General features: G+C 50.1%; 1 protein-coding gene across 2 annotated transcripts in view; it reads right to left on the bottom strand.

Annotated features, from left to right (window-relative positions):
• Nucleotides 1-25,078, bottom strand: part of MADD (MAP kinase activating death domain) — a 956,601-nt gene that overhangs the window by 250,402 nt on the left and 681,121 nt on the right. For both annotated transcript variants that reach the window (XM_086959712.1, XM_086959713.1), the window contains one exon: nucleotides 3,723-3,829. In XM_086959712.1, coding sequence (XP_086815838.1) covers nucleotides 3,723-3,829 — 107 coding nt within the window. The remainder of the gene's footprint in view (nucleotides 1-3,722; nucleotides 3,830-25,078) is intronic.

Below are 25,078 nucleotides of genomic sequence, written 5' to 3' on the forward strand. Positions count from 1 at the left end.
CCTAGTGAAGTGGTCCCAGAATGACTTGGGAACTTGGGCTTCTGACATTTACCTGGAGTGGCTTCTAGGTAATAGATGTATGAATAAAGGTCTCTTCCAAACAGCCACCAAGTATTCTGGAATATTCACAAACACAAGGGGTCCCTAGCCATGATGACAGGGGGTCACTGGAATAAACAAATACATTGTGGTTTCCATGATAAGTGCCACCGGAGGTCCTTTGTGAGAATACAGACATAGGGGGCCACGATTGATTAAATAGACATAAGTGTTTCCTTGTGTCCACAACTGTCAGGGTTCTCCAGAATAGGGACATTAGGATTCTCTGGTGCACAAAGAAGTCAGGGTTCTGTGGGGTACATGGACGCCAGGGTTCTGTGGGGTAGAAATACGCCAGGGATCTGTGGGGTAGAGAGACGCCAGGGCTCTGTGGGGTAGAAAGACACAAGGGTTCTGTGGGGTACATGGACGCAAGGGTTCTCTGGGGTACAAGGACATCAGGGTACTCTTGGTTACAAGAACCCCAGGGTTCTGTGGGGTAAAATGACGCAACGGTTCTGTGGGCTACGTGGATGCAAGGGTTCTCTCTTGTATAAGGACAACAGGGGTCTATGGAGTAGAAAGACGCCAGGGTTCTGTGGGGTACATGGATGCCAGGGTTTTCTGGGGTACAGGGCAGTAAGGGTTCTCAAGGTAAAATAATGCAAGGGTTCTCCGGTGTTACAAGGACGTCAGAGTTCTCTGGGGTACAAGGACGTCAGGGTTCTCTGGGTTACAAGGACGTCAGGGTTCTCTGGTGTTACAAGGACGTCAGGGTTCTCTGGGGTACAAAGACGTCAGGGTTCTCCGGTGTTACAAGGACGTCAGGGTTCTCCGGTGTTACAAGGACGTCAGGGTTCTCTGGTGTTACAAGGACGTCAGGGTTCTCTGGGGTACAAGGACGTCAGGGTTCTCTGGTGTTACAGGGACGTCAGTGTTCGCTGGGGTGAGAGGACATCAGGGTTTTCTGGGGTACAAGGATGTCAGGGTTCTCTGGGGTACAAGGACGTCAGGGTTTTCTGGTGTTACAAGGACGTCAGGGTTCTCTGGTGTTACAAGGACGTCAGGGTTCTCTGGTGTTACAAGGACGTCAGGGTTCTCTGGGGTACAAGGACGTCAGGGTTCTCTGGTGTTACAAAGACGTCCGGGTTCTCTGGTGTTACAAGGACGTCAGGGTTCTCTGGTGTTACAAGGACGTCAGGGTTCTCTGGTGTTACAAGGACGTCAGGGTTCTCTGGGGTACAAGGACGTCAGGGTTCTCTGGGGTATAAGGACGTCAAGGTTCTCTGGTGTTACAAGGACGTAAGGGTTCTCTGGGGTGCAAGGACGTCCGGGTTCTCTGGTGTTACAAGGACGTCAGGGTTCTCTGGTGTTACAAGGACGTCAGGTTTCTCTGGGGTACAAGGACGTCAGGGTTCTCTGGTGTTACAAGGACGTCAGGGTTCTCTGGGGTACAAGGACGTCAGGGTTCTCTGGTGTTACAAGGACGTCAGGGTTCTCTGGGGTACAAGGACGTCAGGGTTCTCTGGGGTACAAGGACGTCAGGGTTCTCTGGGGTACAAGGACGTCAGGGTTCTCTGGGGTACAAGGACGTCAGGGTTCTCTGGGGTACAAGGACGTCAGGGTTCTCTGGTGTTACAAGGACGTCAGGGTTCTCTGGTGTTACAAGGACGTCAGGGTTCTCTGGTGTTACAAGGACGTCAGGGTTCTCTGGTGTTACAAGGACGTCAGGGTTCTCTGGTGTTACAAGGACGTCAGGGTTCTCTGGTGTTACAAGGACGTCAGTGTTCTCTGGTGTTACAAGGACGTCAGGGTTCTCTGGGGTACAAGGACGTCAGGGTTCTCTGGGGTACAAGGACGTCAGGGTTCTCTGGGGTACAAGGACGTCAGGGTTCTCTGGGTTACAAGGACGTCAGGGTTCTCTGGTGTTACAAGGACGTCAGGGTTCTCTGGGGTACAAGGACGTCAGGGTTCTCTGGGGTACAAGGACGTCAGGGTTCTCTGGTGTTACAAGGACGTCAGGGTTCTGGTGTTACAAGGACGTCAGGGTTCTCTGGTGTTACAAGGACGTCAGGGTTCTCTGGTGTTACAAGGACGTCAGGGTTCTCTGGTGTTACAAGGAAGTCAGGGTTCTCTGGGGTGAAGGACGTCCGGGTTCTCTCGTGTTACAAGGACTTTAGGGTTCTCTGGGGTACAAGGACGTCAGGGTTCTCTGGTGTTACAAGGACGTCCGGGTTCTCTGGTGTTACAAGGACGTCAGGGTTCTCTGGTGTTACAAGGACGTCAGGGTTCTCTGGAGTACAAGGACGTCAGGGTTCTCTGGTGTTACAAGGACGTCAGGGTTCTCTGGGGTACAAGGACGTCAGGGTTCTCTGGGGTACAAGGACGTCAGGGTTCTCTGGGGTACAAGGACGTCAGGGTTCTCTGGGGTACAAGGACGTCAGGGTTCTCTGGGGTACAAGGACGTCAGGGTTCTCTGGTGTTACAAGGACGTCAGGGTTCTCTGGTGTTACAAGGACGTCAGGGTTCTCTGGTGTTACAAGGACGTCAGGGTTCTCTGGTGTTACAAGGACGTCAGTGTTCTCTGGTGTTACAAGGACGTCAGGGTTCTCTGGTGTTACAAGGACGTCAGGGTTCTCTGGGGTACAAGGACGTCAGGGTTCTCTGGGGTACAATGACGTCAGGGTTCTCTGGGTTACAAGGACGTCAGGGTTCTCTGGTGTTACAAGGACGTCAGGGTTCTCTGGGGTACAAGGACGTCAGGGTTCTCTGGGGTACAAGGACGTCAGGGTTCTCTGGGGTACAATGACATCAGGGTTCTCTGGGTTACAAGGACGTCAGGGTTCTCTGGTGTTACAAGGATGTCAGGGTTCTCTGGGGTACAAGGACGTCAGGGTTCTCTGGGGTACAAGGACGTCAGGGTTCTCTGGGTTACAAGGACGTCAGGGTTCTGGTGTTACAAGGACGTCAGGGTTCTGGTGTTACAAGGACGTCAGGGTTCTCCGGTGTTACAAGGACGTCAGGGTTCTCTGGTGTTACAAGGACGTCAGGGTTCTCTGGTGTTACAAGGACGTCAGGGTTCTCTGGTGTTACAAGGACGTCAGGGTTCTCTGGGATGAAGGACGTCCGGGTTCTCTCGTGTTACAAGGACGTCAGTGTTCTCTGGGGTACAAGGATGCAAGGGTTCTCGGAGGTACGAGGACGTTAGAGTTCTCTGGGATGCACAGACCTGGAGGGGGGTCTACTGCATGCACAGACACTGGGGCTTCACTGGCAGACCCACATTTAAGAACCAGATCTTATTGCACAATGATGTCACATGCTGTACTCCTGACAGGACAGGGGCGGCCTCTGCACAGACACGCAGGGCAGTACAAGGAGTACAGTCAGTGCAACGAGCTACATGTTTATAGGCATGTTATAAGAAGGACCAGAAGTGTGGGGTTTTAGGCATACATACAGATGCGGCTGGCTGCGGCACACAGGCACATGGGAGGGGTTCGAAGCCACAGATGTATGGGGTTTGGGCGCTAGCACACACAATGGGGGTCAATGATACAGAACATCTAAGGGTTGGGTCGGTCATACAGACATGGAAGGGGCTCCGAGACACACCCAGGGAGGAGAGGATTCTAGCACACAGACAAATGGGCTCGGTGTTCTGCACACTCAAACCTTCCTACCTGACTGTGCATGAACTTCAGATTAATCCCTTCCAGAGTGACCTGCAGCAGTCCTCCTTCGCCAGATTTCATGTCTTGAACCGGGAACTCTCCACCTAGCTCCGGACCTAAAGGAAAACACAAGCGTGTGAGAAATGAAGACACTCATCAGTAGCACTCAGCAATGTCAGGTATATGTGTGTGACAAAATTGGCTTTCCTAAGTCCATGAGGACACTCAGACCAGCATCAAATACAGAAAGAAGTATGAAACATGAGTGAAAACATGACAGCACCAATGATTAGGCCCACAGTGGATGTCAGATACCGTGTATTCAATGTGGGAGTGCAAGATCTCCCCTTCAGATCGCACCCACTCACTCGAGGCTTCCAGGACATGCTTTGTTCGTCTCCTCTTGTGTACCGGGTTGAAACAGACTATGGTACCCGGAAGACTACTCTACGACTCAAATCAATATAAAGGCAACAAGGGCACGTTTCAGCGGGCACTCCTAAGTGGGACTCTGGTTCATTCCAGAACAGCACCTGAAACTCATTCAGTATCTTGTCCCCTCACCGATCTACAATGGGAAATGCCTTCTGACCAGTCTAAAACTCATCCTGCCTGCTGAACACAGTACAAGATGCAGCAGACTGCTTGGTTTCAGGGACACAAAACGTACTGATAGAGCTTTTGTGGCTGTTCCTGGTATCTAGAGCTCTCCACAGGAAGAGCGACATTGCAGGGCCAGGGACACTTAATTAAAATATGAGGTAGGCTCAAGCGCTTCATAGAAACTGAACTCTGCTCCGAGGACTCCCAGCTTTCAAGAAGGAACATACAATCGTCCAGGCCTTTTTGGGCAGTGCAGCCAAACTGAAACTCTCCCCCCTTCCAGCCTTCTTACCACTGTGTTATAGACACATTTAGGATAGAGATGAAACTGCTTCTCTTCCAAAGCAATCCTCTGATCTACGTCTAAGATACCCTGCTCTGCCCCCTCTTCAAGGTTCTTTTCTCACCCTCTTGCTCTTTTCTCCTCTCCAGACTCTCTCAGCTGAAACCTGGCTCCTCACTTACTTTGCGACCCAGACTCTCCCATTAATCAGGCTGCATATAGGTGATCTTAGCTTTAGCCCTCATACAGGCATTGCGTTCGTTTTTTTTTAACTATATGGAACTTAACCGGCACTTATTCTGAAGAACTCTTTCTCCTTTTGCTATCTCAATTTGCTAACATCTTCTCTTATTCTTTACTCAAAGGTGATGAAGACAGGACATCCCAAACAACCTTTAAATAGCATCTCATGACTTCTTACTTGTTGCCTCCAGAATGCCGTCTCTGAATGAGACGGATAGAAGCAGCACTGAACTAGCACTGGGTGGAAATGATACTCCCCTGCAGATGAGGGAAACACTGATATGATGGACACAGAGCAGCAGTGTATTACCAGATTTCCCCTGGTGCCACCTGTTTAACAAACTATGAACCCCTCAAACTCTAAGGAGCCCTTACAGAGGGTCGGAATCTAAGCAGACACCGGCCTCCGATGGAAGTATCTTTACACATACATCTGCCGGAGTTGAGCACTTGTTGACTAGCTTTGGCAGCCTTTTGTCCCTAGAGACAAATGCGAACCAATGCTTCGCACAGACAGTTCAACTACAAGCTGATCCCAGAGGAAGAAAGGTGGAGTTTCTTTCTATCGGTGATTGTGGGCTCAGAAACACAATGTGGACATCACTGTTGAACAAATTCTGGGAGTGGACAACATATGTACCCGAGAAACCTTCAGCAGTCGTTCACTAACAGAGACTGAACGACAAACAACCACTTGGTATTTCAACAGAGAGCCGCGCTGCAATGGGATCTTTGTGCAGCTCAACACTGGAAGGTGGAGATGTATGGGTTCACAAAGAGAAATGTTCTAATCATGGTGGTTCCTTGAAGCATTACCAATGACCCCTGTAACTCTCACACTACTGTGCAAAATGAAGTTAGCTGTGTATAATTATCCTAATGAGTCAGCATACCCCATGCAACACTGGTCCATCGACAGTCCAAATGAATGCAAAACACCCCCCACTCGGCTATCCAGGATCCCAAGGGGAATACCCATCTGGATCCGGAAACCCAAGGGGAGTACCCACCCGGATCCTGGAATCCACATGGAGCACCCATCCGGATCCAGGAAATCCTGGGGAGCACATGTCCGGTGCCAGGAATCCATGGGAAGTACCCATACAGATCCAGGAATCCACGAGAAAGAATCATCTGGATCCAGGAATCCAAGGGGAGTACCAATCTGGATCCAGGATCCACGTTGAGCACTGATAGAGATCCAGGAATCCACGGGGAGCACCCATCTGGATTCAGGAACCCAAGGGGAGTAACTGTACGGATGCAGGAACCCTAGGAGAGTAACAGTCCAGATCCAGGAACACAGGGGCAGTACTAGCTCGGATCCAAAAACCCAAGGGGATTATTCACCCGTATACAGTGACCCGGGAGGAGGACCCGTCCAGATCCAGGAATCTATGGGGAGTACACATCCGGAGCCAGGATCCACATTGAGCACCCATCGAGATCCAGGAATCCACGGGGCGGCCCATCCAGATCCAGACACCGATGGGGAGTACCCATCCAGAAACAGGAACTCATGCGAGTACCTATCCAGATCCAGGAATGCAAGGTGAGTATCCATCCAGATCCAGGAATCCAAGGGGAGTAACCATGCGGAACTAGGAATCCATGGTCCATGAGGAGTACCCATCCGGATCTAGAAATCCATAGGGAGTGCCCATCCCCATTTAGCAGTCAAGGGGAATATTCATCCGGATACAGGACCAGAGAGGAGTACCCATTTGGATCCAGGAACCCAAGGGGAGTACCCATCCGGATCTAGAAATCAAGGGGAGTACCCATCCAGATCGAGGAATCCAAGGGGAGTACCCATCCAGATCGAGGAATCCAAGGGGAGTACACATCTGGATCCAGGAATCCAAGGGGAGTACACATCTGGATTCATCCAATGGGAGTACCCATCCGGATCTAAGAATCCAAGGGAGTACATATCAGGATCCAGGAGCCGAGGGCAGCACCCTTCTGGATCCAGGAATCCACAGAGAGTACCTATCCAGATCCAGGAATCAGTGAGGAATAATCATCTAGATCCAGGAATCGAAGGGGAGAACCCATCTGGATCCAGGAATCCAAGAAAATGCCATTCTGGTTTAGGAATCCGTGGGGAGCACACATCCAGATCCAGGAATCCAAGGACCATCTGGATCAAGGAATCCACAGAGAGCACCCATCCAGATCTAATAATAATAATAAACGTTATTGTGTGATTAATAAAAATCTTTGCAATGACTCTTTAAAAAAAACATTGGAGTAGATACATAATCAAGAGTTTTACAAAAACAGTTAAAAACAGTAAAAAGAGGGTAAAAGATGTGGACGAAAGATCCGTGCAAACTGATGCAATACATTGTGTTTGTAAAAGAGAAAAGTATTTCGAGGTTTACTGAGTCTTTGTTAATCCAAAGAGAGTTTCTTAAGAAGCAAAAGCGAGTCTTATTGAGTCAAGTTCAATCGCTGGCCTCTGGGTTTTGGATTGTGTTAACTCTTTTCATGAAGCGCACTAGACTGCAGGCTAATTGAATATCTTCTCCCTTGAAGCTGATCAGCAAGGCTTGTCTGCGAGTTCGCACACCTTTTTGATTCCAGAGCTGTGTTAATTTGCCCCTTCGAGCACTGTCTAGAGCTTTGCAGCTACATAACAAGTGCAGGACCTCCTCCTTTGGATATTCGCAAAGCCTGCAATTGGAATTCGGTTCCAGGCGTTTCCATGGGGGAAGATGCACTTTTGACGGAATTACCCCATCCTCAGCCGCAGGAAATCTTCCTTCACCATCCTTGAGAAGCTGGTGTTGAGGTATGGCTGAGGTAGGGCGCTAGTGTAGCATTGGATCACGAACCACCCATGTGATCTCCTGGTTAGTGCGGCTTTGTCTTCTTCCATGGAAAGAATTTTTACTGACTTGTTGACAAGGCGCTTGAAGCACTTGTGTGAACAGCTCGAGTGCCAAAGGTCTTCCAATGCAAGGGATTTTATAGCTGCTTGAAGGTACACCCTTGCGGGGGATCCCTTATTTGTCTCCTGCTCTTTCCAAAGGTGGGCGTTCAAGGAGTCTGGTTCAGCATTCTTCATTGTGTGCCAGCATTTAGCATATGCGCCTTTACGTGCTATTTGCTGCTTCTGTAAACCAAACTCCAGCCTTAACTGTGCTGGGCAGGTGTAGGGGGGGGGAGTGAGAAGAGTATTCGGAGTGTTTTAATGACCACATTGTCTCATCTCTCCCTCTCATACATTCACTGCCATATGTTATTGATGGTAGTAATTTTGCGCGAAATATGTCCAGCAAGGGGATTGCGTTTGGGCCCGATATTTTGTTCTTGATATTTTTTAAAGCGATGGCCAATGAAATCCCTCTGTTTTTTATTGTTGCGTGTCGCTGGAATGAGCCGTTGGAATCTAAAATGATCCCCGGATATTTGTATTCCGTAACTGTTTCCATTTTGAGGTCGTGCAGAGACCATTGAAATGTTTGCTTTTTTGATTTTTGATTAAAAACCATCACCTTCGATTTTTCCATGTTTATGGTCAGGCCATTTTTATCCGAGAATGTACTTGTTGTATTAATAAGATGTTGCAGGCCTACTGGGGTGTGGCTGATTAGTATCAGATCGTCTGCATATAATAAGTTCGACAGTGTAAGCCCCCCTAGCTTTGGGGAGTGATGGTTGCAGTTGTCCAGATCTTTAGAAAGGTCAGACACAAAAAGGTTGAACAGGGTCGGTGCGAGGAAGCATCCCTGTTTCAGCCCTTTTGTGGTAGGAATCTCTTTTGATAAACAATTGCCGCCCCCCAGTTTTATTTGGATCCAAGTATCTGAATGTAGTAAGATCAATAAGTTGAGCAAATATTGTCCACCTCCCACTTTGAAAGTTTTGACCACAATTTCCCTCTGTCAATGCTATCAAAAGCAGCTGAGAAGTCGATGTAGCACGCATATAATGTTTTTTTGTGTTTAATGGCAGCATCTATCAGCAGGGAGAGTGCTAGGATGTTTGTCGATGTCCCTAGATTTTTTTGGAATCCAGTCTGGTTGATGGGGATTCATTTTTTGTTTGACGCCCAGGAGGTTAGTTCTTCCAAGAGCAGTCCTGAAAAGTATTTTTCATCTATATCTATAAGAGCTATGAGTCTGTAGTTCTTAGCCTCATTCTTGTTGCCTTTTTTATAGATTGGAGCCATTATTGAACCCCTCCAAGAGGACGGAAATTGTTCAACCTTCCAGATTTCTACAAAGAGCGGGAGGAGTTGTTCCGCCCAATAGGTTGGGTCTTGTTTATAGACAATGGGAGGGATTCAATTTGGGCCTGGGGCTCCCTCTTTCCGTCCTTTTGCTATTCGTCCCTTCAGTTGTTCAATCGAACTTGGGAAGTCGGTGTCAGCAGCTAGGGGCTTAAGGGCCATCGCGGTTGGCTTACAGAGTTCCGGGTTTTGGTGGCCCATGCTTGGTACTTCATCATTAAAGTGTTGGAACAGATAGTTTACCCAGGATACCTCTGTGATGTGGGAGTTCACTCCAGGGGCATTCAGATTATCTATTTTGTTAACAGTTTTCCAAAATCTTGCACTGTTATTATTTTTTGAATCGTAGAGAAGTTTTGCCCAAGTTTTTTCCGCTGCTTCTCGTTTGATTCGCCACAGGATTTTATTCTTTTTACACTTTAGTGATCTCAATTTAGATGCTAAGTCATTGTCGCTCCCAGCTTTCCGCAGCTCGCGAAGTGTTCTGTTGATAGCTGTTTTTGCTACCCTTAGATTAGGCGTTAGAGAGGATTGAGAGTAATTTTTTGGGTTGCTTGTCGGGCTAGACAATGTTTTATTTTGGCTTGTCTGTACCCGGTTTCCTTTAGCGACATTATGCTTAGTGTTCTTTAGGCCAAAGGATTTCAAGAAGGACTCCCAGGCGAGTATTTTGATATCGTTCAGCTCAGCAGCACTTTCACAGCACATCTTTGCTTCTTGCATTAATCGTACTGGGTCGCTAGTGTTGCACTTAATTCTGTTGCATTTTGCTGAGATCGTCAGCTTTGGACCATTTGCTAAAAGTGTTAGGGCTGTCCCTTGTGCCCTCAGTGACAGTTCTTGCGGGAGGTGGTCACTGCAGTCAGATATTCAGATTTTAAAATCTTGTACTATTGCGAACAGTGAAAAAGACAAGCAGGTGTAGTCGATCGCCGATGATGTAACCGAGTTGTGGAAGGTTGCTGCTTGGGGACGATCCCTCGGTGTTCGCCCATTTGCCGAAATCAGACCCAAATTGGTTAGATCTTCTGTTAAGCTTTTTGATAGATTAGTTTGTTTGCCCCAGGGGCACACTTCCAGAGGCGGAATCCCCTTGACATGCAAATAATCTTCCATTGGATAGTTCTTCCCTGATGATTTTGAAAGGAACATATTAAAGTCTCCTGAGACAATAAGGTTCGGATTGCCCACTACCGTTATTAGTTTGTTCAATTCTGTCACCAGGGCAGTGGCCCCCTTTTGTTTTCCCTTTGGGTGCAGCTAGGTATTAACCAGGATAACTTCTTGCCTATTGGAACCCGGTATTGATATTTCCAGCTGGACTGCGGTGATCCCGTTTTCAGTTCCCGAAATATTTTTATTTAGCAGTTCTTTTACGTGGTTAATTGTTTGTATCGAGGTGTATATCGTTAAACCACCTTTCTCATGACCAAATTTTGAGGTTCTCCTTGCTGGGAGGTGGTATGTTTTAAATCCCTGAAGATGGAGCGGTTCTTTTGACCAGGTTTCTTGTAACAGTATTAAGTCATACTGCTGAAAATATAGCAATAGATCCTTGTTGATGATTTTTGCTCTTAGACCGTTTATGTTCCAAGAACACAATTTAAGCGACCGATTTGTATTTAAGGGGGTACCAATTCGTTCTGCAGATTGTCATTGGCTGCACTGTCTAGGAATCCAAGGTGAGTACCCATCCAGAACCAGGAATCCAAGGTGAGTACCCATCTGGATCCAGGAATCAAAGGAGAATACCATCTGGATCCAGGAATCCACGGGGCGACCCATCCAGATCCAGAAACTGATGGGAGAGTACCCATGCAGATCCAGGAACCCATGGGGCGAACCCATCCAAATCCAGGAACCAATGAGGAGTACTCATCTGGATCCAAGAACCCATGGGGAGTACCCATCCCGATCCATGAATCCAAGGGGAGTACCCAACCCGAGCTAGGAATCCAAGGGGAGCACAGATCTGCATCCAAGAATTCCAGGGGAATACCCACCCGGATCCAGGAATCCATGGGAAGTGCCCATCTCGATCTAGCAGTCGAGTATAGTATCCATCTGGATCCAGGAACCCAAGGCGAGTACCTATTCGGATCCAGGAATCCAAAGTGACTACCCATCCGGATCTAGGAGCCGAGGGGTGTACCCTTCCGAATCTAGGAGACTAGGGGAGTACCCATCCGGATCAAGGAATCCAAGGAGAGTACTGATTCGGATGCAGTAATCCAAGGGGAGTACACAACCGGATCCAGGAATCTAAGGTGAGTATCCATCTGGACCCAGGAATCCAAGGTGAGCACCCATCTGTAACCATGAATGCAATGGGAGTACCGATCCGGATCCAGGAATCCAAAGGGAGTATCCATACGGAACTAGGAGCCGAGTGGAGTACCCATCTGGTTCTAGGAATCCACGGGGAGTACCCATCAGAATCCTGGAGCCGAGGGGAGCGCCCATCTGGATTCAGGAATCCACAGAGAGAACCTATCCGGATGCAGCAATCCACGGGGAATAATCATCTGGATTCAGAAATCGAAGGGTAGTACTCATCTGGATCCAGGAATCCATGGGAATACCCTTCTGGTCTAGGAATCCAGGGGGAGCACGCATCCATATCCAGGAATCCATGGAGAGCACCCATCCAGATCCAGGAACCCAAGGACCCATCTGGATCCAGGAGTCCACAGGGAGCACCCATCCAGATCCGGGAATCCAAGGTGAGTACCCATCCGGATCCAGGAATACAAGGGGAATAACCATCCGGATCCAGGAATCCATGGTGAGAACCCATCGGATCCAGGAATCCATGGGGAGCACCCATCCAGTGGCAGGAATCCACGAGCAGTACCCATCCAGATTCAGGAATCCAAGGTGAGTATCTATCAAGATCCAGGAATCCAAGGGGAGAATCCATACAGATCCAGAAACCCATGGGGAGTACCCATCCGGTTCCAGGAACAGAAGAGGAGTACCCATCCGGATCCAGGAATGGAAGAGGAGTACCCCTCCGGATCTAAGAATCCATGGGAAATACCCACCGGGATTCAAGAATCCATTGGGAGCACGCATCCAGATTTAGGAACTTAAGGCAAGTACCTAGTCAGGTCCAGTAATCCTTGGGGAGTACCCATCCGGATCTAGCAGCCGAGGGGAGTACCCACTCGGATCAAGCAGCCGAAGGGAGTACCCATCCGGATCGAGGAATCCAAGGGGAGAAACAATCCATAACCAGGAATCCATGTACAGTGTTGCATTCGGATCTAGGAGCGGACGGGGTGGGCCCTCAGGATGCAGGATTCAAAGGGGAGTACCCATAAGGATTCAGGAGCTGAGGGGAGCATCCATAAGGATCCAGAAATCCAAGGGGGTACTCATCCAGATCCAGGCACCCAAGGGGAATGAGTACCCATCCAGATCCAGGAACCCAAAGGGAGTACTAACCCGGATGCAGGAGCCCAAGGTGGATTACCACTGGGATCCAGGAATCAACGGGGAAAGTACCCTTCCGGATGCAGGAACCCAAGGGGAGTACTCACCCGGATGCAGGAGCCGAAGGGGGATACCCACCTGGATTCAGGAATCCACAAGGAGTACCCATCCAGAGCTAGGAATCCAAGGGGAGTACAGATCTGGATCCAGGAATCCAAGGGGAGTTCCCATCCGGCTCCAGTTCCAGAGAGGGTACCGATTTGGATCCAGAAACCCAAGGCGGTACCTATTCGGATCCAGGAATTCAAGGAGAGTATCCCTCCGGAACTAGGAGCAGAGGGGAATATCCATCCAGATTGAAGAATCCAAGGGGAGGACCTATTCGGATCCAGTAACCCAAAGGGAGTACCTATCCAAATCCAGGAATCCATAAGCAACACCCATCTGAATGCAGGAATACACGAGGAACACCCATCCGGATCCAGGAATCCACAGGTAGTACCCGTCCGGATCCATGAACCCAAGGGGAGTGCCAATCCAGATCCAGAAATCCAAGGAGAGTACCCGTCCGGATCCAGGTACACAGGGGGCAGTACTCACTAAGATCCAAGAGCCCAAAGGAATTACTCGACCAGACAGTGACCCAGGAGGAGGACCCATCTGGATCCAGGAACCCAAGGAGAGTACCCACCCGGATTAAGGAACCCAAAGGGATTAACCATCCGAATCCAGGATTCCACGGGGAGTACCCATTTGGATCCAGGAATCCACAAGGGCTACCCATCAGATTCAGGAATTCACAGCGAGTACCCGTCTGGTTCTAGGAATCGAAGAGGAGTACTCACCTGGATCCAGGAACCCAAGGGGGATACCCATCCAGATCCAGGAATCCACAGGGAGTACCCATCTGGATCCAGGAATCCACAGGGGAGTACCCATCTGGATCCAGGAATCCACAGGGGAGTACCCATCTGGATCCAGGAATCCACGGGGGAGTACCCATCTGGATCCAGGAATCCACGGGGGAGTACCCATCCGGAACCAGGAATACACATGGAGTACCCATCCAGATCCAAGAATCCAAGGGGAGTACCAATCCAGAACCAGGAATCCATGGGTAGTGCCCACTTGCATCTAGGAATCCAAGGAGAGTATCCATCGAGAACTAGGAGCCGAGCACCCATCCCGATCCAACAATCCAAGGGGAGTACTCACCCGGATACAGGAATCCAAGAGGAGTACCAATACAGATCCAGGAATCCAAGGGGAATTTCCATCCAGATCCAGGAATCCAAGGGGAGTACCCATGCTGTTCTAGCAGCCGAGGGGAGTACCTATCCGGATCCAGGACTATAGAGGAGTATCTACTTAGATCCAGGAACTCAAGGCGAGTAACTATGTGGATCTAGGAATCCATGGGGAGTACCAATTTGGATCCAGGAATCCAAGGGGAGTACCAATCCTGATCCAGATATCCAAGGGGTGTACCAATTCGGATCCAGTAATGCAAGGTGAGCACCCATCCGGATCCAGGATTCCAAGGGGAGCAACCACCTGGATCCAGGAATCCAAGGTGAGTACTAATCCTGAACCAGGAATCCACGGGTAGTGCCCACTTGCATCTAGGAATCCAAGGAGAGTATCCATCGAGAACTAGGAGCCGAGCCGAGTACCCATCCCGATCCAACAATCCAAGGGGAGTACTCACCCGGGTACAGGAATCCAAGGGGAGTACCAATACAGATCCAGGAATCCAAGGGGAATTTCCATCCAGATCCAGGAATCCAAGGGGAGTACCCATGCTGTTCTAGCAGCCGAGGGGAGTACCTATCCGGATCCAGGACTACAGAGGAGTATCTACTTAGATCCGGAACTCAAGGCGAGTAACTATGTGGATCTAGGAATCCAAGGGGAGTACCAATTCGGATCCACGAATCCAAGGGGAGTACCAATCCTGATCCAGATATCCAAGGGGTGTACCAATTCGGATCCAGTAATCCATGGGGAGCAACCATCCGGATCCAGGAATCCAAGGTGAGCACCCATCCGGATCCAGGATTCCAAGGGCAGCAACCACCTGGATCCAGGAATCCAAGGTGAGTACCCATCCAGATCCAGGAATCCAAGGTGAGTACACATTCGGATCCAGGAATCCAAGGGGAGTATCCATCCAGAGCTAGGAGTTGAGGGGAATATCCATCCAGATCTAGGAGTTGAGGGGAATACCCATCCGGATTCAGGAATCCAAGGGGAGTACCCATCAGGATCCAGGAGCCGAGGGCACTGCCCATCCGGATCCAGGAATCCACTGGAGTACCCATCTGGTTCCAGGAATTCAAAGGAGTACCCGTCTGGATCAAGGAACCCAAGGGAAGTAACTGTCCTCATCTAGGAACCCAAGGGGAGTAATCCACGAGGAACACCTATGTGGATCCAGGAATCCATGGGGAGTACCCATCTGGATCCAGGAACCCAAAGGGACTAACTGTACGGATGCAGGAACCCAAGGAGAGTAACCGTCTCGGATCCAGGAACACAGGGGAGGTACTAGCTCGGATCCAAGAAACCAACAGGATTACTAGCCCGTATACAGTGACCCAGGAGGAGGACCTGTCCAGATGATGGAATCTATGGGGAGTACACTTCCGGAGCCAGGAATCCAAGGGGGATACCCATCCAGATCCAGGAATCCACAGGGAGTACCCATCTGGATCCAGGAATCCACAGGGGAGTACCCATCTGGATCCAGGAATCCACGGGGAGTACCCATCCGGAACCAGGAATACACGGGGAGTACACATCCAGATCCAAGAATCCAAGGGGAGTACCAATCCAGAACCAGGAATCCACGGGTAGTGCCCACTTGCATCTAGGAATCCAAGGAGAGTATCCATCGAGAACTAGGAGCCGAGCCGAGTACCCATCCCGATCCAACAATCCAAGGGGAGTACTCACCCGGATACAGGAATCCAAGGGGAGTACCAATACAGATCCAGGAATCCAAGGGGAATTCCCATCCAGATCCAGGAATCCAAGGGGAGTACCCATGCTGTTCTAGCAGCCGAGGGGAGTACCTATCCGGATCCAGGACTACAGAGGAGTATCTACTTAGATCCAGGAACTCAAGGCGAGTAACTATGTGGATCTAGGAATTAAAAGGGGAGTACCAATTCGGATCCAGGAATCCAAGGGGAGTACCAACTCTGATCCAGATATCCAAGGGGTGTACCAATTCGGATCCAGTAATCCAAGGGGAGCAACCATCAGGATCCAGGAATCCAAGGTGAGCACCCATCCGGATCCAGGATTCCAAGGGGAGCAACCACCTGGATCCAGGAATCCAAGGTGAGTACCCATCCAGATCCAGGAATCCAAGGTGAGTACACATTCGGATCCAGGAATCCAAGGGGAGTATCCATCCAGAGCTAGGAGTTTAGGGGAATATCTATCCAGATCTAGGAGTTGAGGGAAATACCCGTCCGGATTCAGGAATCCAAGGGGAGTACCCATCAGGATCCAGGAGCCGAGGGCACTGCCCATCCGGATCCAGGAATCCACTGGAGTACCCATCTGGTTCCAGGAATTCAAAGGAGTACCCATCTGGATCAAGGAACCCAAGGGAAGTAACTGTCCTCATCTAGGAACCCACGGGGAGTAATCCACGAGGAACACCTATGTGGATCCAGGAATCCATGGGGAGTACCCATCTGGATCCAGGAACCCAAAGGGACTAACTGTACGGATGCAGGAACCCAAGGAGAGTAACCGTCTCGGATCCAGGAACAAAGGGGCAGTACTAGCTCGGATCCAAGAAACCAACAGGATTACTAGCCCGTATACAGTGACCCAGGAGGAGGACCCGTCCAGATGATGGAATCTATGGGGAGTACACATCCGGAGCCAGGAACCAAAGGAGTGTAACCACCCAGATCGAGGAATCCAAAGGGAATAACCACCCGGATCCAGGATTCCACGGGTGAAACCCATTGGGATCCAGGAATCCACAGAGAGTACCCATACGGATCCAGGAATTCACAGAGAGTACCCATCCGGATCCAGGAACCCAAGGGGAGTACCAATCCGGAACCAGGAACCCAAGAGGGATACCCATCCAGAACCAGGAATCCACGGGGAGTACACATTCGGATCCAGGAACCCAAAGGGAATAACCATCCAATCCAGGTTCCACGGGTAGTACCCATGTGGATCCAGGAATTCACAGGGACTACCCATCCGGATCCAGTAATCCATGAGGAACACCCATCCGGATCCAAGAATCCACGGGGAGTACCCATCTGGATCCAGGAACCCAAGGGGAGTAACTGTACGGATGCAGGAACCCAAGGAGAGTAACAGTCCGGATCCAGGAACACAGGGGCAGTACTAGCTCGGATCCAAAAACCCAAGGGGATTATTCGCCCGTATACAGTGACCCGGGAGGAGGACCCGTCCAGATCCAGGAATCTATGGGGAATACACATCCGGAGCCAGGAATCCACAGACAGAACCCATCCGGATCCAGGAATAAAAGGGGTGTAAAAATCGAGAGCCAGAAATCCAGGGGGAATGTCCAGCTGGATCTAGGAATCCAAGGGGAGTACTCACCCGGATCCAGGAACCCAAGGGGGATATCCATCCGGATCCAGGAATCCACAGGGAGTACCCATCCGGATCCAGGAATCCACCGGGAGTACCCATCCGGATCCAGGAATCCAAGGGGAGTACCCATCAAGATCCAGAAATCCAAGAAGAGTACCAATCCGTATTCAGGAACTCATGGGGAGCACCCATCCAGATCCAGGAATCCACAGGGAGCACCCATCCAGATCCAGGAATCAAAGGTGAATACCCATCTGGATCGAGGAATCCAAGGGGAGTAGCCATCCAGATCCAGGAACACAAGGGGAGTAACTGTGCGGATGCAGGAACCCAAGGAGAGTAACCACCCAAATCGAGGAATCCAAGGGGAGTAGACATCCGGATTCAGGAACCCAAAGGGAATAACCATCTGCATCCAGGATTCCATGGGTAGTACCCATCCGGATGCAGGAATTCACAGGGAGTACTCACACGGATCCAGGAACTCAAGGGGGATACCCATGCAGATCCAGTAATCCACTGGGAGTGCCCATCCGGATCCAGGAATCCATGGGAGTACTCATCTGGATCCAGAAATCCAAGAGGAGTACCAATCCGGATCAGGAACTCATTAGGAGCACCCATCCAGATCCAGGAATCCACGGGGAGCACGCATCCAGATCCAGGAATCAAAGGTGAGTACCCATCTGGATCGAGGAATCCAAGAGGAGTACTCATCCGGATCCAGGAATCCGTGGGGAGCCCTCATCCGGATCCAGGAATCCATGGGGAGCACCCATCTGGTGCCAGGAATCCACACGCTATACCCATCTGGAGCTAGGAATCCAAGAGGAGCCCAGATCTGGAACCAGGAACCCAAGGGGAGTACCCATCTGGAAACAGGAATCCAACGGGAGTACCCATCTGGGTCCAGGAATCCAAGGGGAATAGCCATTTGGATCCAGGAATCCAAGGGGAGTACCTATTCAGTTCCAGGAATCAAAGGTGAGTACTCACCTGGCTGCAGGAGCCGAAGGGGATACCCATTCAGATCCAGGAATCCACAGGTAGTACCTATCTGGAGCTAGGAATCCAAGGGGAGCACAGACCCGGATCCAGTAATCCAAGGGGAGTTCCCATCTGGATCCAGGAATCCGGGGAGTACCCATCTGGATCCAGGAATGTAAGGGGAGTACCCATCCAGATCTAGGATCCGAGGGGAGTACCCATCCAGATCCAGGACCAGAGAGGAGTACCCATTTGGATTCGGGGAACCCAATGTGGTACCTATTTGGATACAGGAATCCGAGGAGAGTACCTATCCAGATATAGGAGCAGAGGGGAGTACCCATCCGGAATGAGGAGTCCTAGGAGTGTACCAATTCGGATCCAGGAATCCAAGGAGAGTACCCATTTGGATCCAGGAATTCAAGGGAAGTACCCATCCAGTTCCAGGAATCAAAAGTGAATACTCACCCAGATTCAGGAGCCGAAGGGGATACCCATCCGGAGCCAGGAATCTACATGTAGTACATATCCGGAGCTAGGAATCCAAGAGGAGCAACCATCCGGATTCAGGAATCCAAGGTGAGTACCCATCTGGATCGAGCAATCCAAGGGGAGTACCCATCCGGATCCAGGAATCCATGGGGAGCACTCATCCGGATTCAGGAATCCATGGGGAGCACCTATCTGGTGCCAGGAATCCACAGGCCGTAATCCACAGGAATCCACAGGCCGTACCCATCCGGAGCTAGGAATCCCAGGGGAGCCCAGATCTGGATCCAGGAATCCAAGGGGAGTACCCATCTGGAACCAGGAATGCAAGGGAAGTACCCATTTGGATCCAGGAATCCAAGGGGATCCAGTTCCAGGAAACAAAGGCGAGTACTCACCCAGATGCAGAAGCCGAAGGGGATACACATCCAGAAATCCACAGGTAGTACCCATCCGTAGCTAGGAATCCAAGGGGAGCACAGGTCTGGATCCAGAAAACCAAGGTGAGTTCCCATCTGGATCCAGGAATCCAAGGAGAGTATACATCCGAATCCAGGAATCCACGAGGAACACCCATCCGGATCCAGGAATCCATGGGGAGGACCGTCTGGATCCAGGAACCCAAGGGGAGTAACTGTACGGATGCAGGAACCCAAGGTGAGTAACCGTCTGGATCCAGGAACACAGGGGCAGTACTAGTTCGGATCCAAGAACTCAAGGTGATTACTCGCCCGCATACAGTGACCCAGGAGGAGGACCCGTCCAGATCCGGGAATCAATGGGGAGTACACATCCAGATCCAGGAACCCAAGGAGAGCAACCACTCAGATCGAGAAATCCAAGGGGAGTACACATCCGGATTCAGGAACCCAAAGGGAACAACCACCCGGATTCCAGGATTCCACGGGTAGTACCCAACAGGATCCAGGAATCCACAGGGAGTACCCATCCGGATCCAGGAATTCACAGGGAGTACCCATCCGGATCCAGGTATCCAAGGGGAGTACCAATCCGGAAGGAGTAGTTTTTTACCTGTAACTCCAGTTCTGTAGCAGGGGTATCTCTGTGATAGTCTTAATCTGTGAATAGTCCCGACCATGTGCGTGGACCCCGGAGCAATCAAAATAGTTTCTTAAGTTGTCCTCTTCTGCAGTCCTGCATAGTCACTTAAGAGAAAATGAAAGACAAATAATGCAGCCTGAAATTAACAAGGCTACATTGGCCAGCACTTCATCCTGAAGTGAAAAAGGATAGCCAAATAATATAGACATTCACACATTTTACAGAGTTTCACACATAGAGAAACTTCCCTTCACAAAAATCCTTTATCATGATAGAGAGGAAGTGTTGGACAGACAAGCCTCATAGGTTGCCATTATGTTGCTGGAAAAGGGATACCGGGCCTTTAAGGGACCCTCGAGAGACCCTCGGTATCCCATGATGCACAGCCAAAGGGAAGTTACTTTCAGTACTTTTTGAAGGACTCTTAGAGCCGGCCTGTAGCATCCAGGAAAAACATTTTTTTTTCCACCGGGGAGGAGGGCGGGTCACTTATGACTATCACAGAGATACCCCTACTAAAGAACTGGAGTTACAGGTAAGAAACTACTCCTTCTGTAGTAGGGGATCTCTGTGTATGGACATAATCTGCGAATAGAATGGCAAGCCCATCTCAACAACCAAATCCAGCGGTGGAAGAAAACAAAGGAAAATCCTTACTGAGCAAATAAATTCCTCAGCAAAGCCTACCCAACTTGCACATCTGTCCTGGCATCAGAATGCAGCCAGTAATTCTTCGCAAATGTGTGGACAGACTTCCACTACAGATGTCTGCAATGGGAACGTTAGGTAGCAAAGCCGCTGTAGCCTCTTTGCCCCTTGTCGAATGAGCCTTATACTTACCCCCCCTAGAGTCTTGTTAGCCTTCTGGTAACATAGTTGTATGCAGGACGCAATCCATCTAGATATGGACTGTTTGGAGATGGCAAGCCAGTCCTGACTGAACCGTAATTCACAAACAACTGATCTGACCTACGAATGTCTTTGGTCTCATCATCAAGTGAATGAAGGGACCTCTCCGCCGGAGAGGAAGATGTTGAAAAAATGTAGGTAATGTGATCGTCTGGTTGACATGGAAATCAGATATCACTTTAGGAAGAAACTTAGGGTGAGTCCTCATGACAACCTTGGAAACATGACATACAGTATAGGGCTCCTGACAACACAGAGCCTGAATCTCACTCACCAAGCGAGCCGATGTTATAGCCACAAGTAAAGCCGCCTTCCAGGACAAATGCTGTAGAGTAGCTTCTGAATAGGCTCAAAAGGCTGCTTCATCAACCTCGACAGCACCACATTCAGCTCCCGCGAAGACGAAGGGCGCCTAATGGGGGGAAATACCTTCTTCAAACCCTCAAAAAAATCTTTAATTACAGGTATCTGGAAAAAGGATGTTTTCTATACGCAGTTAATGCTGCGAGGTGAACCTTTATAGAATGGAAATTAAGGCCAGATTTCGCCAAATGCAGAAGGTATGGAAGGATGACATCTTCCTTGCAGGAGGTAGGGTCAGCATTCTTGGACGTGCACCAGATGCAGAACCTTTTCCACTTGTAGGCATAGGAGGTCCTGGTGGATGGCCTCTTAGCCTCCTTGAGAATTTACATGCAGTTGTCAGGCAAATTCAAGTGTCCATACTGTACTATCTCAGGAGCCATGCTGCCAAACTCAACGATGAGAGGTTGGGGTGCACCATCTGCCCCGCGACATTCGTTAGAAGGTCCGGCTGACATGAAAGCCGCAGATGTGGATGGAGAGACCGGTGGAGCAGGTCTGTGAACCACCACTGTCGAGGCCACTCCTCACCAATGAGGATCATTTGCGCTCTGGATTGAGATAGCTTGAAAAGAACTGCCAGAATCAGGGGAATGGGTAGAAAAGCGTACGACTAGCTGATCCATAGCGCATTCCCCAGAGTCCCCGGTTGGTAAAACCTGGAGGCGAAGTCTCAGCATTTGCTGTTTTCGGCGGTGGCGAACAGATCAATTTTTGGAGTGCCCCATCTTGCGAAGATGTTTCCTAGCACCTTGTCGATTAGCACCCACTCGGGGTTTTCCTGAACGAGCCTGCTGAATGCGTCCGCCTCAGCATTCTGCACACCTGGAAGATGGGTAGCTGTGATAGTCAGTCCTTTGGCTAGCAGCCAGTGCCAGATCGCTTGCACTTGCTGAGATAGTGTGCGCGATCTCAAGCCCCTCTGCTTGTTGAGGTAATACATTGTTGTCGTATTGTCCGTCTGTACAAGCAGGGAGTTGGTCCGGAAGGACAGATGAAAGGCTTTCAGCGCCAAATGAACAGCCCTGAGTTCCAGAAAATTGATATGATACGTGGACTCTGCCTGTGACCACGTTCCTTGGGGGACATTTCCTGGGCAAAACTCACTGCTAAAGGGACTAGGCAAGTCCTTGCAGGAACGCGGACATTTCCTTTCCTTCCCCCGCTGCCGCAGCTCCAACTACGCGGTCGCCGAGCGGGGAAGGATAAACTGGACTACACCTCCCAGCGTCCCCTGGGACGGGGACGCCAACTGCCACCTTCCACTTCCTGCCTGGAGGCAGATAATAACAAGCAGCCGCTGCGGCTGAGTGGGGGACATTTCCTGGGCAAAACTCACCGCTAAAGGGACTAGGCAAGTCCTTGCAGGAATGCGGACATTTCCTTTCCTTCCCCCACTGACGCAGCTCCAACTACGTGGTCGCCGAGCGGGGAAGGATAAACTGGACTACACCTCCCAGCGTCCCCTGGGACGGGGACGACGACTGCAACCTCCCACTTCCTGCCTGGAGGCAGATAAGAACAAGCAGCCTCTCCCGCCTCGCGGGACGCGCGCGGGCGTCGCCGGGCAGAGCCCAGGCAGGGGCGGGCCGTCTGTGGCCGTCCGGGGCAGGAAGAGGCAGGGCAGGGCCACTCCGCTAACATCTGCTGCTACAAATGGGTAAGAGAAAAAAAAATCTGACTATGGAGGAGGGTGGAAAAAACGCTAAAGTACCAAGACACTCCAACTCTATTATGACCTACCTCTCCTCTGCTGTAGGGGCCCTAACCAACGAGATTGCGAATGCTGAGCATGAATTGGGCATCTCTTCTTCTTCCCCTCTCAATACTGTACCATCCCAACCTTTGGAGGACGATGTTTCAGGCTCTACTAACATACCCGCACTTCCCCTGTATCCTGTTGTCACCATAGTAAATCCCCCCCACCCTGCCCCCCCCCCCCTTCGGGTCAAATGAGCAAAGATATCATCCCTGCCTTGCCTACAAACCCCCTTAGACTGAACCCCCAGATGGGACCTCAACCAGCTAGACGGAAGAAGGGGAAAAGCGCCAATACGACGATCACCACTAGCGGACTCTTTAGGAGAAAAACTGGAGGAACTCTTTGTGGCCAGGATTGAACCCCTTTTGGTGGGAATTGCTAAAGACATTGTGGACACTTTAAACACCTGCCTGGAAGGCCTTTTAAAGAAATGCTCCCTCATAGATAGGCTCGTAAACTCTTTAGCCCCCAATATTGCTTTACCATGTAAGGGCTTGATTGGGGATGGTGTAGGGAGCTTGGTATCAGCAGGCAACACGATAATTACACTTCCCCCAAGTAGGGCTACGAACGAGGATGTTAGTCCCCAGGTGCCCAAACCTGCTCCCCCCCGCCCGTTGGCTTGTGTTTCCAACATGAGGGACCAGACATCTTCCCTACCCCAGAAGAGTCCACCTCCCCAAAGGAAGTTTACCCCAAGCACTTACAAACTCAATCTACCCCCAGAGGCGTCCCCTCTGGTAGCAGTGTTTATTGGGGTCCCACCACTTATGAAGGGGGAGAGGGAATCAACCCGGGATCTTATGGCTAAGGTGAACAAGTGGTGCTCTGAGAAATGTTGCGGGAGAACACTGCAGATATGATCATCCATGCAAGGAGGGTGGGCTGGATCGGTAAACAACCGAAAACTACGCATGGGGATTGCGTGGTAATAAATTTCTGTAGGGCCGACCTAGCTGATAGGCTGTTTTGGGACGGCTCGGTGATCTATAGTAGGGACCACCTGAGACCCGTTGCCTTCGGCTTTTTTTATCAACCCCCATCCCGCACTAAAAACACAACCAACTACCAAGCAAGATGGCAGGGTCTGAGGGTAGTATCAGGGCGGAGCAATGTTCAAGACAGCACAAAGACACAATTTGTTATGGACCCCAGTGCCCCGCTGATAACCCACCCCCAGGCTCCACAGGGTTTAGTAGAGGATGGCGGGCTGGTCATGAGTAACCATTATGCCCCCCTGTCCGGCTTGGACGACACAGATTGACTACTGAAAACAGCAACAACACCGACTGAGGGGAGTAGCAAGCCAAACGGGGCTGCAGCATGTAAAATCCTCAGTTGGAATGTCGCAGGAAATAGATCTAAAATTGGCGACAATGATTGGGTTAGATTTGTCTCCGAACACAAAGTTATTGCCCTTCAGGAAACCTGGGATACCTCATCCTGCTTTTGGTTGGATGGGTTTGCAGGTTTCGCTGTAGCCGCAACCCCTAGTAATGCAGGCAGAGCTAGGGGAGGCCTTCTGACCCTATTCTCACTTGACCTTAAAGGGCCTTTAAGCCAGATTGAATATGATTCCCCGAATTTCTTAATTGTTGAAAGGGAAATTAGTCCCACTAAGAGTACCCTGTTTATAAATTTTTATAATTCTGGTAATTGGGATGATTGTGGCGATAACATTGTCGCCCTCGATTCCTTCTTAAATTTAGTCAGTCACAATACTCACATAAATTATGAATATGTGCTCATGGGCGATTTTATTATTCATCCTTGTGAATCTGGGTGTGGTTTAACTGATCCTATGGTGACCACGGGACAGGAGGGGCCCCACTTTGAGCATACCAAATCGGGTGAAGAAGTGGAAGAACTTTTGGCCAACTTTAACTTTTTTGAACCAACGAATACGGAGGGGGAGTCCAGAACACCTACCTTTAAGGGGTCAGTCCCAGGTACAATAATTGACTACATATTTGTGACCCCAGTCATCCTTAACCGTGCTATTTCTTACTGCACAGTCCCTTCTCCCCTTAGTGACCACAATCCCGTCCTCCTGGAGGTGGCGTGGGAGGATTTTATGGGCCCGATGCCGGGGCAGGCATTTACAGGGCCTGCTCTACGCACAATAGATCAGGGAAGAAGGCTTAAGTGGGCAAATGTGGTCCCTAACAATTTTTATGCTGACATTTGCCCGCAAATTGAGGACCAGGTTATGATCTGTCAGAATCCAGTTTCCCAACGCAGCAAAATAATGGACGCCTTCCAAACCATATGTAGTAAAATTTCTTCAAACCTCACGGTAAAACTGAGGAAGGGGGAAAATAAACACTGTCGATGGTTTGAAGCCCCATGTTCTAAAGCCCATAAATCTTTAAAAACGGCGCTTAAAGCTA

This window comes from Lissotriton vulgaris, chromosome 2_2 (assembly GCF_964263255.1).
Source record: "Lissotriton vulgaris chromosome 2_2, aLisVul1.2, whole genome shotgun sequence".
Lineage (NCBI taxonomy): Eukaryota > Metazoa > Chordata > Amphibia > Caudata > Salamandridae > Lissotriton > Lissotriton vulgaris.